General features: G+C 39.4%; 1 protein-coding gene across 2 annotated transcripts in view; it reads left to right on the top strand.

Moving 5' to 3' along the window:
• The window catches only part of LOC145987156 (deoxynucleoside triphosphate triphosphohydrolase SAMHD1-like), a 295,372-nt gene that overhangs the window by 220,125 nt on the left and 54,429 nt on the right, over window positions 1–20,818 (top strand). For both annotated transcript variants that reach the window (XM_083121664.1, XM_083121663.1), the window contains exons 7-8: window positions 13,198–13,245; window positions 14,441–14,642. In XM_083121664.1, the coding sequence (XP_082977790.1) occupies window positions 13,198–13,245; window positions 14,441–14,642 (250 nt within the window). The remainder of the gene's footprint in view (window positions 1–13,197; window positions 13,246–14,440; window positions 14,643–20,818) is intronic.

Here is a 20,818-nt window from a genome sequence, read left to right as displayed (position 1 = left end):
CGGAGACGCGTTTCCCGCAGCAGCAAACTTGATACTCGTGGACAACTTCGTGCCTCACCTGTTCTCGCAGGTGGAGGTGAGGAAACACAACACCGTCATCGACAGAATAGATTATCCAGGCATCACGTCGACGGCAGTGGGAACGTTGAAATTATCCAAAACGGACGCAGCGTACTACCAGGTCGGGGGATTCGAAGCCGGGACCAAAATATCGACGAGAAGTCACACGGTGCTCTTTCCCATGCGTCTGCTGCCTGGTTTCTTCTCGGACTACAAGGAGATCATGTGGAAGGGAGGACTGAGGATCACGTTTCGAAGAGCGGCCAACGACAACGACGCACTGATGCGATACGCTACTTTGGGTCCGGACGGCACCACGCCGATAGCCAACACTTTACCCGAAGTAGCGAAATGCGTCATCCGGAGCATGGAATTGAGAATGCCGGTGGTGGAATACGAAACGAACTACGCCCTCAAGTACAATGCGGAGATCTTGCAAAGTCCGCAGGTGCCGATTCACTTTCACGGTTACCAGTGCGTGCAGAAGATGGCGTCGGGAAGTCACATGGAATTCGACGTGACGACGCAGTTCAACAACATACAGTTCGACATGCCAGATTTCGTCGTAGTGCTTTTTCAGACCGGGAGGGACAAGAATCAGGAAAAAGATTCCAGCAAGTTCGACGACTGCAAGATCAAAAACGTTTATCTGAAGAACGGTAGGAACGAAGTGTTCCCGCGCGAGAATTACAACCTCGACATGACCAAAAACGATTACCTCAAACTTTACGAAGCGTTCTCGGCTTACAAACGCGTGACCGAGGGAAGCGTGGACATGTACTACACGCCCAGCGAATTCAAAGCACGGAGACCCATGACCGTCATCAACACATCTAAGAGAAAGCAGGTGGTGGTCAACGATCGAACCAACATCAAGATCGTCTGCGAGTTCCACGATGCCTTGCCCGAGGATACCCTATGCAGTGTCATCCTGATTGCAGAGAAGTCCTTCGCCTACGACGTGAACAACGAGAGGGTCACAGAGCAGTTTTAATAAGTTTTTAACATCTTTTCTTGCACAAATAAGAAATTTTTTGTACTAGCACAATCAGTTACAATGGCACAATACGAATTTCACTAGTTCAGATCAGTTACAAATGTCAATTTCATTAGTTATCAGTTACAATATCTTTTTTTGCACTATAGCACGAGAGACAAATCAAAAAATTTGCACAAAAAAATTTGTTGTTGTTTTTACACAAGAAAATTAACAATAAAATTTTTTTTTTTATCGTTTCAGATGCTGTCGAAACATCAAAAACACATACACACACACTAGAAAAAAAAGCATGCAACCTTATTTGTAACACACACACATACATTCTCCATCTTCATCAAGAAAATATTATAATAAACATAATTATTTTTATCTATATCTCACAATAAAACTCTATATCCAAAAATATTACAACATCAAAATAACACTAGAGTCGTTAGTACACGTTGCATGCATTACGGAGGTCCTCTGTAGAGTTTCATGGAAGTTTGAGAAAAAAAAAAAACACGTGAAACTCTACAGAGGTGTGGTTATCTAGAACCGCAGCCGTTAGAAAACCTTTTTATTTTTTTTGGTTGGGCACCACGCACCCTGGCGAGGTTATAGGGGCCAGGAATCCTAAAAAACAACAATTATTATTATTTGTTTGTTTGCGTCACAATACGGAAATAATAAAAGGTACGCGCGTGCGCGTGTGTGGCACATCGTTCCCCCCGAGAGAGGTTTACAAAGGTCACGATATATATAAACATTAGCTAAGCCTCAAAAAAAATAGTAGCTTTTGCTAAGTAGGAAGAAAAAAAAAAGCTGTAGGTAGGTGTTGGCAGCTGTCGGTTGTTTAACTCTTCCCCCTCTCTCTCTCTCCTCTCTCTTTTTTGTAAAAGGCTATGGCAAAAGTACCAGTAGGTTGGCAACCTTGCTTTATGCACTGTAAGGCAAGCCTCAAGCAAGGTTGCCAGCTCCTTGCTTTAGGTTAGGTTAGACCAAGAAAAAAAAAGCTGTAGGCAGGTGTTGGCAGCTGTCGGTTGTTTAACTCTTCCCCCTCTCTCTCTCTCCTCTCTCTTTTTTGTAAAAGGCTATGGCAAAAGTACCAGTAGGTTGGCAACCTTGCTTTATGCACTGTAAGGCAAGCCTCAAGCAAGGTTGCCAGCTCCTTGCTTTAGGTTAGGTTAGACAAAAAAAAAACCTTGGTGATTTTTTCGAGTAAGGTGTTGGCAACACTGCGAGAAAATGGGGCTTATGCCTTACAAGAGCAAACCATTAAGGCGAGCCCCACCGAGCCCCATTTTCGGTTTGTGAACCGGTGCACCTGCACTACTGGTTGGCTTTACTGAATACGCGCCAACGAGACACAGGTCCTGCAAGAGGAGGGGCTCCAGCGTTGTCGGGTGTGAATGGTTGACTGCAAAGGAAATTTGAGCCGGTGGTGCTTTAAGGAGTTTTTTTTTTCAGGAACAGGGAATTCTGAATCAAAAATCTAGCAGGAAGGGGAAACCAAAAAATGAGCGGGATACGGGAAAACTAGATACACATTGATGTGCTAAATTCTTGTTTCTGTTTTTAGCTTGTAGGAGAGCATAAATATCAGAAATATTAAGATCTCTGTTTTCTGTTTATATATGAACTCAGCTGGTAATAATTGAGCTTAAAAGTGCAAAAATTAATAAATAAATAAATGTTAATGAAAGCTGAAAATTGAACCAATTTTACAAATCTCATGCCAAATGTGAACCAAATATTATTAATTACGTAGTCCGTGATTCAAACACTCTTCGAACAGCGTTCGAAAAACCTGTTTATGATCTTTTAGGTGCTAGATTTGCTTTTAGAGTATCCTAAGAAAGCACTTACATGTCCTTTGATAGAAATTTCTGGATATGTCCATGAGCATTTCTTTTATAATTAATATTGTATCATTATTTTTTTTTACTAAATACAGGGAATTTTAAGGCAAGAGAGGGAATTTATTTATATCCGAAATGGATATTCTCGTCACAGTCACTGACTTTGAGCAGTGACCGATTTTGGATCTGGTTTCTTTTTGTTTCCCCCTTCTTGTTGTCAAGGTATTGCTTTTGCGAATTCCATCTAGTGAAAGTGGACTGTCGGCGCTGAGCTGTGGTGTGATAGTGAAGTGCATTATGGAATAAAATGAGTGTGATTGTGCGGTGGGGTGGAGAACTTGTTGAAGACGCCGTTATCCAGCAAGGATTTTGCTGCCAAGAAGAAACTTGTGGATGTAGGTAGGTCCACTCCTTCCTTCTCTAGTAGACATAGTAACAGAAACGAAAAATAAAGTGTGCCGATTTTGTGATTCAGGGTACGAAGCTGATACTTGGTTATGCGGTTGTAAAAAGTATTCAACACTTTTATGTTTTCGTTTCTTTATTATTATTATTCATTTTATCTAACTTTGCATATTTTTTATCGTTACGTTATTCATTGTGATAGGAATAAGACTGACTTAATTATCAGTTGAAATGTAGGAGATACACAGCGTAGCAAAGAGAACACCAATCACAGGGATTTATCCAGAACTTTTAATTTGGTGAAAAATTCCAGGGAAGTGTTCTGAAAAAATGAGGGGGGAATCGATGTGTGTGGATAAATCACTAATAATTTCAGCCCAAAAATAAGCACAACGAGAAATAACCTTCATCATGATAGGCTTACACTGTTGGAAAGGTCACGCTCCGCCACTGACTTTTACGATTTACTTTGGATGCTGCTCATTCCAACGGGGGAGAATGTTTAAGATTGTATGTACGTAATTTTGCTTTCCGCTCCTCATTTGTTTTTTTATTTACTCCCGCTGGGAACATCTTGTGAGGAAGTAGAATTCTGAGAGCGTGACTTCTTAGCGGCATGGTGCATGTCGGCTCGCGAAAGCGAGAAAGACATTTAAGTTACCTACTCAGATATAGGCATTTGTGCAATTCATCAGTGTCTGCAAAGTGTTACCATCGCAGTATGTCAACTGCATGAAAGGATTTGTATTAAAACACAATTGTTACTGTGTTCATAGTTCCAGCTTCATGGTAAAGCGTCCAACATGGCACAAGTCCCAGAGGGAATCGCAACACCATGTTTGTGAAAAGGGGAGAGGTAACATATGGGCTTCATAATGATAAACCATATATCATGTTCTGGAAACACTAGTGACGTCTTCGTAAGATCATGGCGACTTACTTGTACAGTAAGCTTCTTACGTACTGTTCAATAAATAGCCTAAGTACTGGATAATGTGTGTTTGTTAATAATTATAAACACGTAAAAGTACGAAACACCTACTTTCGCTGCCTCCCGCAAAAATTGAGTTACTTAGTGAGCTGACTGCACACATTTTGATGCATTTTGTTCATGTGTGTGTGCTACATTTAAACAATATTTTTTAATATTTCGTAACATTGCAAAATAGCCTATTGCTGTAGATAGATAGAATATACAATTGTATGAGGGCGATTCAATAATTATTGTCCCCGGCATACTTAAAGTATATGAATTGCAATGAATGATGGGGATATTGTAGCCTAATGTCTTAGATGCCTATATGCAAAATTTCAGAACCGTAGGTGTTATAATAAATTTGTTTTTCTCGTTTTAGGTGTGAGAGGTGGCACTTAGTTTGAAAAATGGAGAAAACCGAACAACGAGCTGTCATCAAGTACCTCCAGAAAAAGGGGCTAAGCCCAAAGGAGATTCATGAGGACATGGTCAGTGTGTTGGGTGATGGGGCTCCTACCTACCAGGTGGTAAAAACTGCTGCCGCGATTTCCGTTGCGGCAGGGAAAGCTGTCAACAGGCCCCTGGTGCTGGTCCTCCAACAACAGCATCCACCCCAGAAAACATTGATGCTGTGCATGACATGATTATGGCTGACAGAAGAATCACGGTGCAACAGTTAGCAGACATCATGCACATCTCTGTAAGCTCAGTGGAAACCATTGTGCATGAACACTTGGGATTCAGAAAGGTGTCAGCGCGATGGGTCCCCAAAATGTTATCCCGTGAACAACAGAAAGACAGAGTTCAATGTTCAAGGGCTGGTTTGGAGCTGGTGGGGGCAGACCTGAAGCAGTTCTGTGATAGATTTGTGACAGTGGATGAGACATGGCTCCACCACTATGATCCCGAGTCCAAACGACAGAGTATGGAGTGGCGGCACAGCAATTCACCTCCCCCCCCCCCCGCAAATTCAGGGTGCAAGCATCAGCACGCAAGGTTATGGCCACAATTTTTTGGGATGCGAAGGGTGTGCTCCTTATTGACTACCTGGTGGGACACACTGTTACTGGGGACTATTATGCAGCCCTAATCCCTAAGTTACGCGAAGCAATCAAGGAGAAACGGCGTGGGATGTTGCGGCGAAAAGTGCTGTTTCACCACGATAATGCTCCAGCACACAGAAGCCATGTTACTGGTGCCGCAATCCATGCTGCTGGTTTCCATGTGTTGGAACACCCTCCCTACTCACCCGACCTCGCCCCTAGTGAATTTCATTTGTTCCCGAAGTTGAAGGAGCACCTCAAGGGGACGCATTTTCCCTCAAATGCTGCTGTTATGGACGCTGCGGAAGAATGGCTCACGGCTCAGCCACAGACATTCGTTGAAGCTGGCATAGTGGCTTTACAGTATAGGTGGAGGAAGTGCATTACTGTGAAGGGGGACTTTGTGGAAAAATAATACTACTTATATGTCAGGGACAATAATTATTGAACCACTCTCGTATTTGTCTAATTTTGAAAATATTAAAATGACTTTCATTCTAATATCTGTATTACTTATCTCAGAAAATATAATCATTGTATATTGTTGAACTTTACACATGATTGTATCAAGTACTTTTCTGTAGACTAGTTACGCTCTGTAGCGGGAATCTGTGAAGCAGCACCGCGCACAACGGTGGAGAAGGGAGACACCGAGTGGACGGAACAAAACTGTGAGCGCTTTTGCAAACAGCTGGTAGCTGCAGTCGAGTTTCCTCTCCATTCATTCACGCACTCATTGGTCGAATCCTCTCGAATCCTACCTGCACAGAGGACTTGTTTTCGTTTCCTTGTTCCAGAGTATAGCCTAGTCCTCTTTGAAAATACTTTTCATCTTATGTACACATACGCACACTATTTAGAGGGGTCTATGATATTCTGGAACAAATGTAGAAAATATAGTTAATGTTCGTCAGCAAACACTACAGAATTGTGGCAGGAAAGTTCGTTGCAGTGCATCTATATCCTGATCTCCGGTAACCACAGAAGTATCCAGAAGCTGCCCTGCAGCCAAATAGGTCATCAGGAGGAACAGTTGGGTTGTTGTCGTTTCAAATCTTGGTCAATTTTTTTCCATCCGTAATCAAAATGTTTAAGTTTGTTTCCAAATGTTTTGTTAGTCAGTGATTTATCCACACCCCCTAACACCCCCCAACACCCTCCCAAATTTTGACGAACACCCCCAAGCAGAAAAGTGAAACACCCCCCCCCCTGCAGGGGGAGGTGTATAGTCCAGCACAGATATTTCTGCCGTGCGATGCGCGACAGAACTAAAGAAGTAGTGTTGCTAATGGAGCAGATAGAAAAATCGCTGCAGTGCGCCGATGCACAGCTGTTACGTACAACAAGGAAATTAGAGAATTCAAATCTATCTAACGTTGAGTTTTAAACGTCATGCATTATACCAGGACTAGGTATAATAATATGTACTAACAAGTGGCTTTGTATGTAGCTACATACATATGGACTAAAAATTCGCAAAATATGAACTAACACATACGTAAAATTACCAAAAATGCTGCAAAGAAGACTTCTTCATACGATTCCTTATTTGAGTGATTTCAAACAAAATAAAAAAAAAATATTATTTTTCATTGCATTAATGCACTGGTGGCGTTCTAACTGTTCACTCCCAAAACCCGTATACACAGGTACGGAACTGCAACGGCAGATAACAACATGCCAACGTGTTAAACCGCGACAATTGGACCACAACACTCCTCCTCAAGCAGTATTATTATTTCCTCTCCGTGATCGGTGAAAGTCGGTTGCCTTTGTTCTACATTTACAAACGATGCCGGCTTCCACAACAATAACAAGTACATATACTGCCACTAGACGATAAGCTGCGCGGCTTTTTCTTTTGCTATGAACCAGGGCTGGCGCTAGTCATTTGCCATTTCGAACCCTCCCCCCCTGTTACGCAGCAACGGGAAATTGAAAATCAATATATTCCTAAGTAAAACATCAAAATATAAAATAAATAATGAGACTTCTTATGCTATTTCAATACTATTAAGCGCAAAAGAATATCTCGCTCGACCACAGTTTTCAATAGGCTTATTTTATCTTCTCTTCAAATTTTGCTGCCCTGGCTGGTGTCACGGTTCGCTCTCCCCTTTCGCCGGCCTTGCTATGAACTTGGTCACCCATCAAAGCATGGCAATTTTAACACAGAAAACAATATGCATCGCATTAAGCAGCAAAAATGACAGCCTCCTCTTCCTCCACCTAAATCCCATCTTTCGCAGCAAACGTCGCAAACTCTCTTGACTTCCCGCAAAATGTATGTCCGCCTGTAATTTGACATGCAATTTTTTCAATGTCGGCACTTCATTTTCACGCAGAGCGTAGTCGTATATGCGCCTACGGATAACGTTTTCATCGAAAGCGTCCACTGACGATTTGGTCGCTGGTCTTTGTCGTTCTTTCCCGGGAGTGTGGAATGATGTGGAGGGGCCTTCTGACATCTCAAGAGATTGTCTTTCGTTCATGATAGTCCTGATTGTTCGTTCAGGAACTCCAGTCGTAGCCGCTGCTCTCTTGCCAAAATGCTGTATTGGGATGCTAACACCTTCACTGGCTTCCTCCTTCATGAACTCTTGCACGTTGCTTAGAATTTCCCGAGCTTGGCTATGCAAGGTTTTTGATTTCAACTTTGACAGAACTGGAGGCATTCTGGAATTTAACGTTAATTAACAAACGCACACGCAATACACGTACACAACGTGAAACCGGTAAAATACTTAGTATAAAATAAAAATATGGTGCTTCCAATCCAACAAAACTCACCGTCATTTTACCTGCCTTTCCCCTTCCGTGACAGAAATAGTGCTTCATTATTACAGTTGGCAACACTAGTTACTAGCTAGCCAATGAACACGCACTGCATAAAAGAAGCAACCACTACGCCGTGCTATATTGCCACATTACCGTCCCTGCCGAACGGTGTGAACCGCGAGCTGGAGCGCTATTCAATTGTTTTCAATGATGTTTGCGCGAGTGTGTCCAGGAATGGAATGACAATATGGCAACAATAGCGAAGGTTTTCGAGCAGGGTAGAACACGTGATACTAAGAGAGAGGGAGACGAAACGAAAATTGGTATCTACGCAACGGCAAATTTATGTGTGATGCACTCTAAGTATGGATTTTTACATCAACAATAGGTAGAATAACAATACTTCAACATAAAGGAACCACTTTTAGCTCTACGAGAAGCGTAGTTTAATGGGTGTCGTGGGAGAAGCGCACGTGGGAGGAGCGCACAGTCGGTTCCCTGACATAATGACATATTTAATTTTTTACAACTTTTAAAAGGAAGCAAAGGAAGTATAAGGAATTAAACATAAAAATAAATTTAATTTACATGAAGTCCAAAATGTATATCTGACCATAGGCGCACCAGTGGAGGCACGACGGCGCTTGCTACTCACTGCCTGCTGGAAAACGTGGAGATAAAAATTTTGTTTGGTTCATTGTTCTCTTTGTGCTGGAAAGTGAAATAAATGCTATTCAATTTTTAAATAATTGAAAATAAAGCATTACCTCAATTTAGAAATTTAGATGTGAAAATTCCTTGCCTTCCCTTTGCAGCTAACATGCCATACGTGTATTTGCACATGTTTTCGTTTTCTTTTAAGGTAAAGATACACATGACTCCTAATTCCCTAGAGTCTCTCGTCCAGTAGCTATTTGAAAGATAAACTCTGAACAGCGTTAAGAGTATTTTCCAAAGTTTTGTAAGGGCATAGGACTTTAATATGAAATTCCTTGACCGATTTCGTTCAAAAACAATAACAGACATCTATCTACTTGCATCCCAACTTCCCACTATATTTTAAAGTCTTCATAACCATGCTCTAAATATATAGTTTCATCACTTTATTTCATTTTGTGAATAATTTTTTAAATAGATATTTGAAAACAACAGCAGAATTTGTAACTCACTCGCAACATAGAACTATTAATGCATATTTTCTAACTGAAGCTAGAACAGGAGGGGGCAGGGGTCATGTGCTGAGCTAAAGAGGGCTCCGATCGAGCAAAGCAAGATTGTAAAGAGTAAACATTGTGAGATACTGTGAAATGAAAGTATTGTCGCTATGTTTAATTAATAATATGCAATATAAGTTTGCAAAGAAATAGTTCTAAAAATTTTCTTGTTCGCTTCGCTCGCAGTGTGTTCATTTTTTTAAGAGTCATATTATATCTGTATTCAGACATGCAAGCGCACGCGTACCCAAGCAATGCATTCTCACTGATATTTCATCTATGAATTGGGCACCCCCTAAGATTAACTCCGACTTACACCTACGACGCCGGATCCTGTGGCTGAGTGGTTAGCACATCGCGCTGCAAGGCCAAGGGTCCCGGGTTCGAATCCCGCTAGGGCTTCGTTGTTTGTGAATGTCCATTAATCAATTTCATCATTTCATCACTCATCCCCATCTTCGCAAATTAGCCAAGAGGCATAAAACGCGAAGTAAATTAACCTAAATCAATCAATGTTCCTAATTTCTTTATAACTAGCTTAAGAATTACATTAAATGATATCTGGTAATAATATGTTTAAATTTTGTGTTTTTCAACGTCATCTCTTGTCTTTTGTCTAACGATTGATTAAATCAAGTAGTGAACATTATAGGAAAGCAATACTCGAAACGTTAGACTGAAATGTTAACATTATCACAAAAATCTATTTTCCACCTTTTCCTGCATTTGACATATCTTTTCTACTGAAATGTTACGTGATGGGAAGGGGGGAAGGTTAATCTCTGGAAACATCTATGAACAAATTAAATAAGAAACGGTCAAAAATATTCACTTTACATCCCCAAACTTACCCCCCCCCCAAAGTTTCCAACACCCCTCCAAGAGAAAAAATCCTGGATAAACCCCTGTTGTTAGTTTTTTCTTTATGTGTAAGTGAGCCCTGAAAATATGTTGACAAGCTGCTGAGGCAGTTGGAGCGAGCTTATCTAAATCAGGATGACCTTTTTATTAGGATTTGCTGGTTTGAAATATGAAGTTGAAGTTGCAAGCTTCATCTAGATGTCTGTATTTACTCAATCCAAACAACACAATAATAATGTTGTATTCCCTTTGTAATCAATTCGACTTGGGTGCATCATCCTTGGCCGAAGATAGCTGCCTGATCTTTTTCATGAGATGATAAGAAGCTCTACTGCTTTTGTCTTCCCAAACACCACTCTCTCTCAGAAAAGAAGCCCTTTAATGGCCACGAGGAAAGATATATCTACGATCATCTCGGTGAAATAGAATTAAATTTTGGATACTGCAAATAACAGGGAAATTTGGGGCCAGTGAAACTGCAGTACCAGCAAATCTACATCTGATCCAACTATTTATTATAACTTTTGAATAATCATCAATTTTTGTATGGCCACTGTGACGTGGTCGTGGTATTCAGACCAAAAAATTGTAAAAAGGTGGAAGAAATAAATAAAAATAAAGCTAATTTTCTTTTTATGATGATGACTAAGCCGCCGACCACCTCACATCAGCAATTGGCCCATTCGAAGCAAAAAAGCAAGTCAAATGCTTAATCCTAGATATGCGAGAAATATACGACCCACAACCCTTTTTTTACTTCTTACTCCAATCAATTTAGAATTCAAAATCTCCGTGATAAAAATCACCATTCATCCAATATATTATATTTAGCAATAATATAGTAGACATCGAAAATTACACATTAGTTCGACAAGATAGATTAAACAAATCTAGAGTTGGTGTGTGCTTATACATATCTAAATCGCTTAAATGAAAATTTTTATACCGGTTCGTTAATAATGATATCGACGTAGAGTACCTTGTAATCGAATTAACTATCGATAGGGGAAAAAATGGAATTATGGTAGCATATAAACCCCCAAATGTCAGCTATACTCATATCAGTCACGTAGCTGATATCCTCCAATACCTATACTTAAATTACGATTACTTCATTGCGTTAGGCGACTGGAATATCAACATGTTAAGAAATAACGAGAGCAGTACTAGACTCCTTCAGAGCATAATCAAGGAAGTTCACGGGAAACAATTAATTACCAAACCAACCAGAGTGACAGCGACGTCAAAGTCATTAATTGATTTGTTCAAAAGATTTAATTGTAAAGCATACTCCATATTTGACCTGTACGCACCAAAACAATTTTAAAAAAATATCAAAATTAGAAATTTCAAAACCATGGACTTGGACAAGTTTCGTACGGACGCGGAAAATATGGAATGGTGTAAAATCGAAAGAAACGAGGACGTAGATGCAGCGGTAGAGGCCTTGAATGATAACATTATCAGATTAATAGATAAGCACGCCCCCAGCGAAAAATTCGTGTAACCAAACCTCCCGCCCCCTGGATTTCAAATCATGTATGGGAATTCTGGAAGTTGCACGACTTCTTTCATCTGAGATATGTAAATACAGGAGACCTAGACGCTCTTCTATCGTACAAATACTTCAGAAACAGAGCCAAAAAAGCAGTAACAAACGCAAAATTTAAGCACTATAACGAAACGCTAAATATGAATGTAAAAAATGCTAAAAATTTATGGTCTAACCTCAGAAGCCAGGGACTTTTACCAAATAAAAAGAGTAATGCGTTCTCCTCAGATACATTCTGCCGAATGCGGTAAACGAGTTCTTTGTTAAGCCGAGTGCACCCTCAGATAACAATGCAGCGGTGATTGATGAAACTAACAATTATCTTGAGCTACCCAACAATGACACGTTCTTTTTTACCCCAGTAAGTAGCGAACAAGTACGTAAAATTTTTAACAAAATGAAATCAAAACCGTACGGTTATGATGGCATAATCCTAAATGTTTTACAATATTGCATCCCCTTTTGCTTAGAAGCTCTTACGCACATTATTAATCTTTCCTTTTCAAAAGGTTGGTTCCCTCAAGAGTGAAAAAAATGCGAAGTAACACCTGCACATGTAAGTCGCCATGATCTTACGATGACGTCACTAGTGTTTCCAGAACATGATACATGGTTCATTATTATAAAGCCGATATGTTACTTCACTGGACGCCATGGCATTCTCTCTTTCGCAACTTTTTTTATATCATTCGGCGCGCATGACCTACTCCCGCCCACTAGCTACAGCTCTGAACTTGACGAAAACGAGAAAAGCAGATAATGCAAGCGAAGCAAGCAAGAAAATTTTACAAAATGTATTTTTATTTGCATAAAATTTGAATTCAAAGGGGTAATTTCTCCTCTGTGCCCACCCCTGCAGGTGCCCTTGGCCGTCAATGTTTGTCCCCCCTTGCTACCCTAGAATTGACTTCCATGGAAGGTTGTGGGGAGGGCAATGACCCTCTGCCCCCCGCCTGTGGTTGCGTCACTGTATAATATACAGACATATTTAAGCAATATATGTTTACTTTAGATACTTTAGGCTCACTGCCATTGTTAGTAAACCTTACTCTGCACAGTTTGTCTGCTCGACTAACCTTGTATTAATACGAATACCACGCCTCCCCCCTCTATCAAAACAGATTCTAAAGGCATAAGAGGTGGTGTTTCATTTCAACCCTATCGCCGCGATCACCCACAGGTAGGTAGAAAAACTAAACATAATAACCAAAATTAAAAATCAATAACAAGTCAATCAAACGATCCGATCCCCCCCATTTTTGTGTGAAGATATATAGAATTGGTATAAAATATTATCCGCCCCAAAAATTTCCATGACGCAGGCCTGTCATGAAACCTCCCTGTGGGCACCCCTGAACTAAACTATTGAATAATCTTCAACACTACATATGAATTAGACTTTTAGTACAATAACTGTTCTCTTTGATTTCATTTATTTTACTTGTGAATAAATGTTTTCTCTTGCAGGCTACTCGATGCCTTTCGCAAACATAATGAAACATTGCCACTAGAGAGGTAAGCTTCGCTCAAGTGAGTAGTGAATCAAATAGTTACTGACAAATAATTTGCCAATTATAATAATTTACTTGGAAGTGAAGTGAAGCCTCGATGTATGCCTTTGCAGATCGTACGCATAATAACCAGATCCAATATTTACTGCTGAAAATAAATGCATTTAGAATGCATAAATTAATGTGCCTATATTTCCTAAGTGTGTTTCAAAACTGTCACCTCTGTGTGCTATCTATCCATTATATTAACCATTGACTGGCTACTTGTTTTCTTATTGTAAAGTAACTGGCGAGGTGAGGTCATGAAGATCTTCAGTATTTTTTAAGTTACAAATACGTACATTTAATGATGAAAATGTCTAGATTCTAGTTATACGTCAAAGATTACGCATATGTACACAGATTGCCTCAAAAAACAGTTCATGAAATTAATACGTGCAGTCGTTTAAAAAAAACAAAGAAACTAATTTCCTCATAATTTATTGAAACATGCATCACTGTGATATAATAAGACGAACTATGCCTGGAATCTACTAGATTGGATATGCTAATTACAATGTTGCAAAAGCTACAATGACTGACTACACGGTGACATGCTGGAAATATGAAATTGCTCGCAACCACAAACATACAAGTTACGCTCAGATTGCGAGGTCACAGGTTAAAAATATGAGATCAAGTTAAGAAGGCGAAATACTGGCAATAAGCAACAAACTACTCTAATTTTAATTTTGGTAGTTGAAGTGTTCGCAACATGTGAGGGAAAATTATTAAAAAAAATAAACAAGAAAATGGGGAAAATACTTGGGAAATGCAAACTTACAAATTTGGAATGTTCTCATTGCATTTCAACAAAGTTGATTCTAGAATGTGTAGCTTCCTTAAATTGAAGTGAGATTTTATGCAGAAGTTATTAATCAAAGCCATGTTTTGGTAAGTCTGGTAAGGTTGAGCAGTAATTTGATAAAGAGTTCTTGATGCATTACTATACACTCTGAAAAGATTAAGTTAGCCTACTTGTTGCGATGCTCGTTCAAATTTATCACGAAATATGGTGTGCTGCTGTTAAAGACGTTAGCTCACTGTTAAATAATACAAATGCACATCAAATCAAAGCCCTAATTACTATAGTACAAGCAGGAATTAACATTAAATTATGGTGGTTCATTTAATTCATTTTGAATTACTTCCATGTGCAGTAAATGGAGTGAAATATCAATGAGGGCGCAAAAAGGAAATCGCCGTTTCGTGGAGGAGTTTCTGAAGTTGACAGATGAATACACGATGAGGGCCGTACAGAAAGGGAATTCAGGGGCGGCCAGGACAATCCTCAACAGAATATCTAGCAGGAGGCTGTACAAACGGATTCCTCGCCGTCCGATTCGATTTTCTGCCGATCAGGTAAATTTATTCATGCACTCTTCTACATTAAACTAGCTTTCAGTGAACACAATACTGATATACAGGTGGTGGACAAAATAATATGAAAACCGTGATACAAAAATCTTTATTCGTAGGAAGTTGACCCATCCTTGGTTGTAATTGCATCTGTATCCGACGTGGGGTGGACAAAATGCAGGTCATGTACAATGTTCAAGATAATGGGATACACATACATTCCTTATGCAAAATGGTCTTCTTGGAATGTGTAGCAGTAGGTGGAAATCTAGCAGGCACTTTAGTCCCCAAAATGCTCCACAAAGGTTCAAATGTTCTAAGATCAGGTAACTGAGGAGGACAGATGAGATGTTCCACTTCTTCGAATCATGCTTTGCCGCACGGAGCAGTGTGGATTGGGACATTGCCCTCATAGGGAACACAGTCTGGATGTAGGGTTGGGATGTTTACCCAGAATTCTGCGATATTCCTCTACCATGGATGACTATAAGTGGTCCAAGACTACATCAAGATATCGCAATCCACACCATCAAGGAACTCCCTCCATGCTTATCAGTAGGGAAAAGGCAGTCAACATGAAAGGCTCCCGCAAGCGTTCCAGACCCGATGACTTGTTTCCACTGCAGTTCTGTCCAGCCTCTGTGTTCTCGCCACAATTTTCGATGCTTCACAGCATTACGCGATTTCGCCAATGGTTTTGGAATATCTGCTCTACGAGCAATGTTCGCAGTATGCAGATCCCGTTGAATGGTTTTGGTTGATTAGTCCTGAAGGTGATTGATTGATTCATTTGCTTTATTTTACTTCGCTTTTTGTGTCACTTTGGCTAATTTGCGAAGATGGGTATGTGTGATGATATGATGAAATTAATGAATGGACACTAACAAACATCCATGCCCAGGCTGGGATTCGAACCCGGGACCCCTAGCGTCGTAGCGCGATGTGCTAACCACTCCGCCACGGGGGCCGGCTCCTGAAGATGGAAGATCGTCTCGGAAGTTATCTTCGACACTGTTGTCTTGTGCTTTCAGGTCACTATCCCCTTCAACCCGCCTATCCCTACCCGATATAGAGCCAAAGGAGAAAACAGTTTTACAGTAACTTTAAAAAATCACAAAGGATCCTAATTTTCAAGCATCTAATCAGTCACTTTCTATGAAACATATTCCCAAATGCATCAAAGGGGCCAAAAAGATTTTGAAAAATGTGATTATCATTCTTCATAACATTCACAATTTTATTGTAATGCTAAAAATATTTGATGAGAAGGACATTTTATTTGTGTCGCCCCAGTCGAATATGGTCTTGCTCACATTGTAAAACAGCACTACAGCATCTACGCATGCACTAATCTGTGCCATGCACGAAATTCGAACATTTGGAATGAATCTGCAATTGTTTTAGATATCGAAATTAACCAGTTAGTAACCTCTCTTGGCATTTGAAAAATATTTTAAAAATGGTATGTAATTTCCAACTTTAATTATTTTATGTAGATATTGTAAAAGTCTCAATTACATGATGTAATTATACAAATCTATGGATACGTGTATACGTCAACTAAGCAAGGAGGCGAGTTGCATCTCTATTTCTCATTGATCAGCTTCTTCTACCTATTTTGGGAAACGAAAGCTTGTAAAGTAATGATTACAGTTAAGGATTGTCAATCTGATGGTCGTAAGCTCGAAACCTCTCCTGTGGCAGAAACTTTTCGTAAGTTTTAGACATATCCCATTGTGTTCGTTGTCCTCGCCGTGTGAAATGGAATGATACTGTGTGGCATTAACGATTAAATATTAAATATTATAATCTCCATATCAACGAAATGAGGAGTGGAGAAAAATTGGATAATTCTTATAAATATGAAAATTACATTCATGTTTTTAGTGGTGTAATTGCAGGTAAAATCGCAAATCTCACGTGGAAGATTTATCTTGCTCTGAACTCCAACAGGGGACATTTCGCAGCAAGAGATCGCAATTTAAAAATATTATTGAATGTTTGATTTCGATAATTTGATCAATGCATCAATACTAGACGTTGATACCATATTTTCTGCAACAGCCTCTTCTCACCTCTCGTCTCCAGTATCTTCTCTTCTTCTCCTCTCCTTCTTCTCTACTCTCCTTCTTCTCTGCTTCTATCTCATATCGTCTCCCCTTCTGTTTTCGTCTCTTGTCTGCATCCAACTCTTCTCCATTCATCTTATCTCCTCTCTTATTTTCTATTTCCGACTTTACTGCACTCATCTCCTCGATTACTCTACTATCCACGCCCTTCTTATACGTCTTCTCCTTTCTTCTTCAATCTCCTCTTCTCCTCTCATCTCATCTCGTTTGCCCCCTCTCGTTTCCTATTTGCTCAAATTTCCTTTTTCCTTTCTTCTCATTACGTCTCCTCTCCTCTTCTATCTTCTCTTTTCTTCCCTCGTCTACTTTTCTTCTTCCTCTTTCGCTTCCTCTCGTTTCTCCACCTTCGTTCCCTCCCCTTTCGTTCCCTCTCTTCTTTTCCTTTGTGTAGACTCATCAGCGATGAAATAGTAGATAATCTCTTCTCTTTCTTTCAGAAAGTATTTCTCATTTGCGACATACGTAAATCTGATATTTTTAATATTTTTATACAATAATACTTGGTTTTGTTTATTTTGCGTATTTCATAAATATCTATTGTGCATGTGGCAACCCTGAAATTGATCCTAACTCTACACCCAACCCACCAACGCCTTGTGTAAATTGGGTTGCCTAGTTTAAAATGTCGCTGTCCTAAAACTTTTGAGAGACACTGCACGTACAACACACTCTAACATTATACTAAAATCACTTTTCAAAAAGTGATTACATGCTCATAACGAAGTACATAATTTTGGAGGACAAGATTACTGTACTCTTTCGTAATAGTCTCCGGCCGAGTATAGCACATGTCAAATTTCTGGCAATTTTCTGACGGCGGCAGTGGAATCGTTTGGCAGTATTTGTCAAAATGAGTATTGACTAATAAAAAAAACAAACTATATGTACCCCTTTTTTTCGAAATTCTTGGGTACGCCACTGGTAGAACCATTGTCTCTAGCATTCAGTGATTTTTTAAAGTAATATTTCTGATCCTTTATACATAAGGTTAACATATTCTAGATTTTTATGCATTCCTACTCCATTTTTCTAATAAAAAAACAGAGATAGTAAAGCAAAGGAGAGGGGAAGAGAAAAGCGAGAGATAGAGGAAGAAGTAGCAAAGAGCAAAGAGAAATATAAAAGACAGAGAAAGAAATAGAAGAGAGAGAGAGAGAAAGATATAGAGGAGTGAGAGACAGAGAGAAATAGGAAGCAAAGCAGACGAAAAGAGACAGACAAGAAATATGAATACTAAAAGATCAATATAGAGAAAGAATACAGAAGAAACAGACAAAAAATGTATACATAGGGAAATAAATGTTCGAGAAGAGAAGAACCAAACACGAAGGAAGAGATACTAAAATAAGAAATGAAAATCGGAAGTTAGAAAGGAATAGAAATAGACAACAAGTTACAAACAAGAGGCAGTTTTCCCGTGTTCCAATAGGTGTGTGTATGTGGGGGGGGAGAAAAGCGGGTCCCCGTGGCGGAATGGTTAGCACATCGCGCTATGACGCTATGGGTCCTGGGTTTGAATCCCGGCCTGGGCATGGGTATTTGAGAGTAAATAAATAATAATCCGTCGCGCAACAGCCCATGAAGGGCCTAGGCGTACCTACCGACTGCCGGTCTCCCTCCCACGCTTTCCTTCGTCACCTCTAAGCGTGGAGATCTTCAACCAGTATTGGAATTGTCGGGGGGTCAGCCGGACGTATCCCCAGCAGTTATAGTAGGTCTCCGTGACCGGATTACGCATAATCATTCGAAGCTCCCCAATTTCCTCACGATGGTGGGTTGCCACGGGCCCTATACGTAGGCCGAATAAATTCCGACCAGAGCCGGATTCGAACCTAAGCCGTCCCGCAGCGACCGATCTCAAGACGAGTGAACGCCTTAACCCGCTTGGCTACGGAGGAAAAGTTACTGAAAAAGGTTATGTTATGCTTTTTGATAACAAAGGTGTAGTGGTTACAATGTATCTGATATTGAGAGTAACGCTACTCCAAAATTTACAGCACCAAAGGTAGGTGGTATTTATAAGTTAGACCAGGCTGAAAATATGTCAATGATGAATTTAAACAATACTACTGTAAATTCTCTTGAAAATTGTGAAGAGACAGACAGTAGCTATGTTGTCAGTTAATGCTTCACAAGATGTATGGCATAAACGTTTAGGTCATTTGAGTCTAAGAGGAATGATATCATTGAGAGATAATTTAGGTGATGGAATATGTTTTCAGGATGACACCCCCAAACCATGTATTCCTTGCATTGAGGGGAAGCAAAAAACTGTATCTTTTCACAAGGGAATGGCAAAAAGAGCTAAACATAAACTTAAGTTAATACATTCTGATGTTTGTGGACCAATGTCCGAATCAAGTTGGGGCGGTGCACGATATCTTGTTACTTTTACTGATGATTATACTCGCAAGGGTTTTGTATATTTTCTTAAATGTAAACATGAAGTATTTGAAAAGTGATAGAGTTCAAAGCTTTTGAAGAAAATCAGTGTAATTTAAAAATCAAGAAACATAGATCAGATAATGGTTCAGAATACTGCAACAAAAAAGTTTCTGCATATCTCAGTGAACATGGTATAATCCATGAGACAAGTATTCCATATACTCCGCAACAAAATGGAGTTGCTGAGAGACTAAACGAAACAATTGTAGAAAAAGCTAGAACCATGCTTCATGATGTTAATCTCAGTAAGAGATATTGGGCTGAAGCAATTTCAACAGGTGTATTCCTGAAGAATGTTTGTCCTACATTTGAAATTAAAGATGCTACTCCAGAGGAAATGTGGACAGGACATAAGGTTAATTTAAGTCATCTTCTTGTATTTGGTTGTACAGCATATGTTTTAACACCAGACCATCAACGAAAGAAGAGGGATTGTAAGTCGAAACCATACATTATCGTAGGATACTGTGAGTTTGCAAAAGGTTATAGATTAGCCGATACTTCAGATCCTGATAAGGTTATTAAAGCAAGAAGTGTTATATTCCTGGAAAATGTTCCAGGATCATGTGTCGATGGGACAGATGTCAACACTGACATGTCTTCCGATGTAATTTTACCTCTGACTGTACAGCTACAATTTAATGGATCACAAGTTAAATACAATGACAGTCAAAATGTTGTAGATAGTATACAGAATTCAGAAGAAAAGTGACACTTTATGTGTTGATAGTAATGTCAGTGAATTATCAGAAATAATAAATTCAGAACCTGCTGAATGTTCAAATGTAGATAGTAATTTATTTCAAAATATAGAACAAGAAAATGGTAGTCCTGTTAGAAATAAGCAATTACCAATTTGGACAGGGGAGTATGATTTGTCCAACGCATCTTTTGTGAGTTTTGAAGAACCTGTAAGTTTTGAAGATGCCACAACATGCAAAGACAATTCTAAATGGAAGAGAGCGATGGGTGACGAATATAAATCACTCTTTAAAAATGAAGTTTGGGAATTAGTAGATCGTCCAAAGGACCAGAGTGTAGTTAAATGTAAATGGGTATATAAAGTAAAAACAGATGTAAATGGAGACATAGATAGATAGAAAGCTCAATTAGTAGCACGGGGCTTTACGCAACGATACGGTATCGATTATGAAGAGACGTTTGCACCTGTTGTAAGACACTCTACTCTCAGACTTTTGTTTGCTATTGGTGTGGAATACAATATGGACATAGAGCATATTGATATAAGTACTGCGCTCTTAAATGGTGATTTAAATGAGATAATTTATATGGAACAGCCACAAGGTTATTAGTTTGATAATAAGTATGTCCACTCAAAAAGATTTTGTATGGTCTAAAACAAGCAAGTAGAGCTTGGAATCAGAAAATACATGATGTGTTAATAAAAATGAAAATGAGTATACAAAACGTATAAAGGGTAAAAAGATGATTGTAGCATTATATGTTGATGATATTTTTGTATTTAGTGAAGATGCATGCGAAAACAAATGTTGATCAATGTACTGAAAGAAAATGTTGATATCAAACTTTTGGGACCACTAAGACATTGTCTAGGAATTTAGGATGACAGGAATAAGAAACTGA

This window comes from Lepisma saccharinum, chromosome 4 (genome assembly GCF_977018435.1).
Source record: "Lepisma saccharinum chromosome 4, izLepSacc3.1, whole genome shotgun sequence".
Classification (NCBI taxonomy): Eukaryota; Metazoa; Arthropoda; class Insecta; order Zygentoma; family Lepismatidae; genus Lepisma; species Lepisma saccharinum.
The sequence above is the reverse complement of the archived record's forward strand: the minus strand, read 5'-3'. Positions and strand labels throughout refer to the sequence as shown.